The sequence below is a fragment of the Vigna radiata genome, unplaced genomic scaffold (assembly GCF_000741045.1).
Source record: "Vigna radiata var. radiata cultivar VC1973A unplaced genomic scaffold, Vradiata_ver6 scaffold_146, whole genome shotgun sequence".
Taxonomy (NCBI): Eukaryota; Viridiplantae; Streptophyta; class Magnoliopsida; order Fabales; family Fabaceae; genus Vigna; species Vigna radiata.
In genome coordinates this window covers 457,728-465,411 of record NW_014542469.1, presented here as the reverse complement: position 1 = coordinate 465,411, position 7,684 = coordinate 457,728, and the positions used below count along the sequence as shown (strand labels likewise).

The 7,684-nt window shown below is 32.9% G+C and overlaps 2 protein-coding genes across 2 annotated transcripts in view; one reads left to right on the top strand and one right to left on the bottom strand.

Moving 5' to 3' along the window:
- Positions 1-6: 6 nt before the first annotated feature.
- Positions 7-1,516, top strand: LOC106780105. Its single transcript, XM_014668347.2, has 3 exons — positions 7-86; positions 614-762; positions 840-1,516. Exon 3 carries the CDS (start codon positions 869-871, stop codon positions 1,175-1,177), a length of 309 nt encoding a protein of 102 aa, XP_014523833.1. The 5' UTR covers positions 7-86; positions 614-762; positions 840-868; the 3' UTR covers positions 1,178-1,516.
- A 4,222-nt stretch (positions 1,517-5,738) lies between these two features.
- Positions 5,739-7,684, bottom strand: part of LOC106780123 (pentatricopeptide repeat-containing protein At5g14080) — a 7,455-nt gene continuing 5,509 nt past the window's right edge. The window contains exons 3-6 of the mRNA XM_014668373.2: positions 7,308-7,370; positions 7,123-7,214; positions 6,239-6,501; positions 5,739-6,104 (exon numbers count right to left, since the gene is read on the bottom strand). The gene's annotated coding sequence lies outside the window, so the exon portion shown is untranslated. The remainder of the gene's footprint in view (positions 6,105-6,238; positions 6,502-7,122; positions 7,215-7,307; positions 7,371-7,684) is intronic.

Below are 7,684 nucleotides of genomic sequence, written 5' to 3'. Positions count from 1 at the left end.
AATAAACAAGATTCTGCAGGTGGTGATGGCTCATTTGGTCGAGAGATAGGCTTGAATAATTCACGAGATGAGGTTTCTGGTGACAGGTAGCATCTTTTTTTTTTTTTTTTTTTTTTTCAAACGTTCCTTTAGGTCCAAATTGAATATGGTTAACTGGGTTCCATAAATTTCTCTGGCTGACCGGTTTGCATTACATGTTTTTGTCTATTCCTGTTTATCATTTAGCAGTAGGCCTTGCCTTAGGTTGGTATAGTCTGGATGGCCCATACTATTGTTCTGAAACATTTGCACTACCTGCAAATTTTCTCCACACATGAAGTAGTTTGCAGATAATTAATTATTTTATACACTTTTTGAATGCAACTGGGTAGGTTTTCGTGGGCTGGGGCTACATTTTAGATAGTAGTAGCAGAAGAATGACAATTTGTTCTAGTTTTTGTCTATGTACTGGAATTATTGTCTATGTACTCAAGTTATTATTGTCAAAAGGGATGGCAATTTGGATATATGCATTCGTCTTAATTCATATGCATTCGTTGATAAATTGATATAATTGAATCATTATTATTGGAAAAAAAATTATTAAAGATGTTTGATTATCTTTCATTGGCAGGATACCTCCTTCAACCAAAGGTTTTGATAATACTTTCCATAAGCGCCCCCATGTATCTCGGGTTTTATCTTCACCTGATGTCCAGTCAGACCAGCCATCCGTACCCAGTGTCAATCAAAATAATTTAATAAATCTCACAGCTAGTGAAGGTATGTGATTTTCTCAACCCATTTTACATTTTACCTAGGAACATTTCAGCAGTCTGAAATAAAAGATTGTATGGCAGGGAGACGAGAACCGTCTACAAATTCGTCAATGAGTAGCATGGCAGATGCTCAGGCTGCTGGAAAGAAGGAGGTTCGATTTAGATCTTCTTCGTTCAGTGAAGGTGCGGTGTCAGAGACATCATTTATAGACATGCTCAAAAAGCCCGTTCTTGCTGAGGTAGTGGTGGATTCGCATGCAGGCAGTGGAGTTGGGAGTGAGTCATCTGATGCAGCACAAGCAGGTAGAGGCGGGAAAAAGAAAGGGAAGAAAGGAAAACAGATAGATCCTTCTCTTCTTGGTTTCAAGGTCTCCAGTAACCGGATCATGATGGGTGAGATTCAACGCCCTGAAGACTGATAGTTAATTGCTTGTAGATTAGGTGTAAAATTTTGCGAATTTTTTTGTTTTTTTGGATGAAATGGTGTACAGTCCGCTAGAGCATAGCTATAATGTCTGAATACATCTGTTTTTTACGATAGGTGTATAATAGATTTGCATTTTGAAAGCGTCGACGAGTGTGTACATAGTCAGTCAGTGAGTCACTGATGAGTGTATATAAACGGGGAAGCTATGCTTGTTATATGGTGGATGATTTTGGTGGGTGGGGGGATAGACACAATAGAATCAAAGAGAATTAATTGTATCCATCGTGGTTTGTTAAAGAGTTAAATTCTTATTCTCTTCATTTCAAAACTAGGTCAAGTAAATATCATTTTGTATTCTCTATCTTTTTTTTATCTTTTTTAATATAAAATATAAAATTAAATACTAAACATATATAGTAGCATAACAATAAGTGCGAAACTTATTCTGAAGAAATTGAGAATATTGAATATAAATTATTATTGTATTTTTGAATGTAATGAAAAAGGTAAGAGCCTTTTAAATGAAAGAAAGCAATTTTGGATGACTGTTAGCATGTGGCAGTTCCCATTCCCAAATGATGAGGAATAACAAAATTCCAAAGTGCATCCCATCCCACACTCCATAATTATTTGACTTTTTTTGGACTTATCCATTATTTTTTATAGTTGCGCTAAGGTTCAGCCATTAAATATAAGAATAATATATCTTATTGGTCGACACGAAAATATTTCTACCATATTTAATTTTAAAAATACCACTGTACTCACTTTTGAAAACAAAGTATTTTACAGTTTTACGTTTATAGTTAATTTTATATGTTTTAACACTTTCTTCTGCCCTGAAATTCATATTGGACCTTGAAAATGAAGTTTAAACTTAATTCTTTAGCTTTTGTGATACAACTCATTTGTTACCAAATCACAAGAGTCTAAAATTCAACTTTATCATCTACAATACAACCAAATTATTGTACATTTGTAGTAGATGATCTTCCACTGTTATTGCACTATTTTTACACCAAAAATATATTATCATTATTACTATTATTTTCTTATCATTGTTGTTTCTTTAATTTTTACTTAATAAGAACTAATAAATATGTCTGATTTATGAAAGTTTGGTTGCTTTCAACAAATATATTTAATACATTTTTTAAAATTTAAAAAAACACATACATTCTAGAAATATTGGTAATTGCTTGTAATATGAATTAAGTGATTATGATTAATTATTATTATTAATATTTAATTTGAATTTATGAGTATTATGATCTAAGTTATAATTATCAGTAATAATAATAATAACAACAATAATTAATAAAATATTTAAAATTATAATTAATACTATTTATGTCTAATTGAAACTTTTAAGTATATTAAAAGTATTATAAAATATGATTATGAGTAATTATTATAACATTATGCTAACAATAAAAATAATAAAATATTTAAAACATTAACTTAGAATGTTTATTTAAATGATAATAGAGGGAGTCGTATACTTTGGAATGATTTTTAAATTAAGTCATACTTATTAATAATGCTTTTAGTATGAAGTTTAAGATGCTGAAAATTATTATATACTGAATTATAAAATTGATAGTTAATTTAAATATATGTTTATAAAAATTTCAATTAGAAACAATAACTGTTTTTGGTTTGGAAGGACATAATGATGTTAGGTATAACTCTGGATGTTACTTATAAATGAAGTGGGCTATGATCTTAAAACAAAAATAAAAGTAGTCAATGATATGATAATCATTTATATGAATGAAGCAAATTTTGATAAAAAAAAAAGAAAAAGAGATAAAAATAACATATTTGGTGATCATTCATATGAAAGAAAAAGGATATTACTCAAAAATAAAAAAAACCAAGGGATTCAATGATCATTGATATGAATAAAGTGGACCCTGTTCCAAAAGAAAAAAATGAAGACAATTACTTATAACTTACTTTCCATTGAAAAAGGTGATTGTAGTAAAGGTATAAGAGGCAAGCAATTTAAAACCTCTTTTAAAATTATTAATTAAGTTTCCATTAAAAGATTTTATTTAAATTCTTTAACAACATTGAAAACAAAATGATAGGAGGTTAAAGGTATATGTGAGAAGAAACAGACGGGAGTAAGTAGTTTGTTAGTTAGTGGGTCAGTAGCCTAACTGTTTTATCAGTTAGGAAGGGGGGATGTATCAGTTAGGAGGTCAAACTTGTATAAATAGCTAGAGAGGAGAAGGATAGATACTTTTTGTTGATTCTTGTATCTGAAACAGACTTGTTAGTCTGCTTGGGGGGAGATTAGGCTCCCACGTTCCTGTATTCTTGCATTCTTTCTTGTTTCACAATAAATCAGAAGAGGTTATTCAGTATTCTGGTGGGTTCTATGTGAGTTAAAGTGTGGGAAGCTTATAGGTTTCATTACTCGAGACCTATCACAAAATGGTGTAATGGAGAAGAAAAATAATTCTCTCTTTCAATGTTCTCCAAATTTCTCTATTTAATTCATGTATATTGTCATGTCTTGAACAATTACCGAGTATAAACTTTAAACTCTTCATTTACTCTTCATAGCGATTCTTTTTGAGACAAGATCATCTAGAGAGACGAGATTGTCTAACAACTCATATTTTGAAGTTTAACAAACAATACTCAATAAAATATTGATCATAAAATATAACGTCTAAACGTTGACATACACAAGAGAATTGTACGGGATGAAACATGTATAACAATATATCTAATATATCGAACAAGATTAAAGTTTGTAAAGAATATAATGGTTGAAGTAAAATCTGTCTAAACACAAACGTCTGATATGATGAAAACACAATACATGTAAATGTTAAGTTAAATATTAAAGCCTTAGAGTCAATATCCAAATGTGTTGTGCCACTAAAAGTCTCATGGAATGCATCACATATGATATCAATATAACATGTTATATGTCATATGCTAAATGCTTGTGTCATTAAACACTTGCTCAAGTCAAATGAAAACCTAAGGCTTTATTCGAGAAGTTACGTAAATTGTCCAAATGCTAATACACAATCTTCTCAAAATAAGAACATAACACAACAATGTTTATCTGAAGTCTATATCGTTTAAACACATTGTTTATATGAAGTGTCTGATCATTAAGAAAAGTTTACATTAAAGCTTTAAAGATAACATACCTAAGAATTTACACTCAAGCACAGACAAAAAAAAAAATGTCATGACATAACTGTCTCAGGAATATGTGCAAAACAGTAAGATATGTTCTCAAGCTCTCAAATTGAAATATCTTTCATTGAGAATCGTAATAACACTGAAGCTTAAATGAACTATTTCAAAATGCAATGTTGTAAGCGAAGGTATCCCATAAGAATATATTTTAATGAAAAGCATGCTAAAATATACATCTAAAACAACTTTTCATAAGAGTCTAATGTCTTATGTCGTGTATTGTCAAAAGAGTTATGCATCATCCAACCCTTCGTGAATGATATACTTGAACGATACATTAACTACTGACAAGATATGTGACAGTATGTTTTGAACAAACAATACAAATTAATGGCTATGAATGTTCAAATCATTTAATACATGCATTGTAAAGTGTTAACTACCGTCCCTTTGTGTTGAAGTTCCTCACAAACATAGGTGCAGACCTCTCAAACATCATAGGATTATCATAGAACCCTCTCTGGTTCGGCTCTGGAAGATTCCTCCCCAAGTAATTTAATTGCTCCTCTGGTGTCACAAGCCTCTGCTGCTGTTTGTGTATATATGAAACATTAAATCCTGCTGAAAGACCTAGTTGATGGGTTCCAGGATTTCTAATCAACTGTCCAGTTTCATTAATTGGCCACGACCTACCAAAATGTCTTTCTCCATCTAAGCCTAACTGCTGTCTAAGAGAGCCAAAGATAGCTGTTGTGCCTTCAACTGATCTTGCTGAAAATGAAGCTGTTCAGAAGGCAATATATTACCATGCCTTGCTTGCAACAAGAGGTCTGACAAATCAGCTTGTCTTCCTTGGGCAGCATTGAGGCCCATATTTGCTTGGATAATATGTTCCATTGATGGATCAAAGTGCCTTAAAGAATGTGAATTCAGATGCAAGTCATTAATATATCTCCTCATTTGTACCTGATCTAACAGGTTATCCCTGGAAATATCATGTTTGGACTGCCCAGAATTGGGATCAGGGATTGGCTGCTGCATAAACTGTTCATGAAGCAATTGTTGGACTTGAGACTGTTGCCGGGGCTGAAGTTTCATTTGCTGGTGTAATAATTGTTGGTGATGCATTTCTTGCTATTGCTGTAACTCAAGCTGGTATTGTTGAATCTGATGCTCCAGAATACGTTCAAAATCTGATCCAGAATTCTGCATCATCTGCTGTAGGTTGGAGTTCATGCTCTGTGAAAGTGCGTAACCTGGAAACCTATCTAACTCTGCCCCATTAAGATGACCAGGGAAATGATTAGATATATTACTCTGCTGCTGAAGCCTTTCTTTCTGAATTTGTCCAATATGGGAAAGGAACTGATCTTCCTGAAAATGTCTAATTGTACCATATTTATCACCCCATTTCTCCCTGAAAGAAGGTTGATTAACCATACCACTAATAGAGCTTTGTTGATCAGTAAAAGAAGCATCTCTATCCATTAATGGATCTTGAAAATGACCCTGATCACCCAATCTCAAAGAACTATTGGAAGATTGTGCACGCCTTAAATGAGAACCATCTCTGAGTTCAGACATCAATAACCCAAATGGGTGCAACTTATCAGCTTCATGGTGAGAATCACTCAATGCAATTTCATTGGCAAGAGGTTTTCCGGTAGGATGAGAATGCAATGTATTCACATCCATGGGCCTCATCAAAGGTTTATCATTTATGCTTCCGGCCAATTATGACAAAGAGATATCTACAAAAACAAAATATATGAATAAAAGAAGAAATAGATGCATATATCACAAACAAGGCCACATAATTTAATAAGAAAATTAATAGTAAATAGACATGACAGTAGCAGTATGTATGAGAAAGCCAATAAATTACCCTCATCATGTGCAACAATATTAGTGAAGCCCTGATCATCAGAGAACTTGACCTCAGAGTGATAACTTTGATTGGGTATTTGAGAAGGAATACCAACACTTGAGCTAGTATCAGGTCGGGAAGAAGACCAAGGTTGATCATCGCTAGCAGAAGACCCATCATAATCAAAATTATGCATATCTACTTTTAGGTTCCTTCCAATGGCATCAGAAGGTTCCCTCCAAACGCCAACTATCTTTCAGTATGGGATAAGTTGAATTCACCTGAGGCAAAAAGCCAAGTAGAGATGTCATCCTATCATTTATCCAAGGTCGTATCAAATTCTTCAGTTTAAATAACCACTCAAATTTAGCCGAGAACAACACACAAGAATTCTGCTTTGAGAAGAAAACCTGATTAATCGACCAAATAGATATTAATCAGTTACATATTTGTATTAGAAAAATGTCTTGAAAATCCTACCGTGCAAATTGGGAACCCAAATCAGCAATTATAGTTTAAACTAGAACCCCATGATTCCATGAGACAGATGAGTCCAGAAAAACACTTTGTGATTAAGTTAGAAGAATATTCTAAATTAAAGAAAACAACTAAAACTCAGTACAAGACCTCTCCACTTTAAGTTTAATAACAACAGTACCAGGCAAATAACAAAGAAACATCACAAACTCTTAAAATTGCCAAAAAAAAAAAAAGACTAAGAAATGAATCCATGATCAAAAGCCTTCCGTCTCACTGTTTCCAACAATTTTGACATGTTAAACTCACGTTTCTGAAATGACAAACTTTTAGTGGCCAAAATGATTTAGAATAACAGTAGAGACACGGAAAGGGGGAGGGTATCCAATAGCACAGGCAAAACCAAAACTTCAAATAATACGTACCCCCACCGGATTGGTAGTTGTCCTTGCATCAACAGGTTTGGAATACAGCCACTGTGGGGATAGGGGTATGCTGTTGTCAGATGACAGTTGATCTGAAAGTAAAATGTTTCGTCAACTAACCATAACAATTTACGCAAGAAATAAACACGACTAGATTTTAGCTTAGACAAAGGTAAACACGATACCTTTCGAATCATCAAGTAGCGCTGCAATCCCTTTCTCCCCACCATGTCCTCCGGATGCTTCATCTAACAGACCAAAATTCAAATTAACAAACATGTCATTCCAATTTATTATCTTTTTAAAAAATGCCTAAAGTACAGTAACATAAATTGGATAAGAAGTATTTTAAGAAAAACAAAATGCAAAAACAAAATCAAAACAAAAGGCAGCTATATTGATTCCTCGTAAGGTACAAAGAGTAGCTTCTGAAAATATATCATAAAAGTGCTTAATGACGGGATCTGCAATCAAATCAGGTCACTTATGCAATAAAAAAAAATCAAATCAACCAGCCGCACACGCCGAAGAAAACAACCCCACCAACAACACAATCAAATCA

Bases quoted from the DNA above. Each gene is read 5' to 3' on its own strand.
- LOC106780105 (XM_014668347.2), top strand. From the start codon at position 869: ATGAGTAGCATGGCAGATGCTCAGGCTGCTGGAAAGAAGGAGGTTCGA.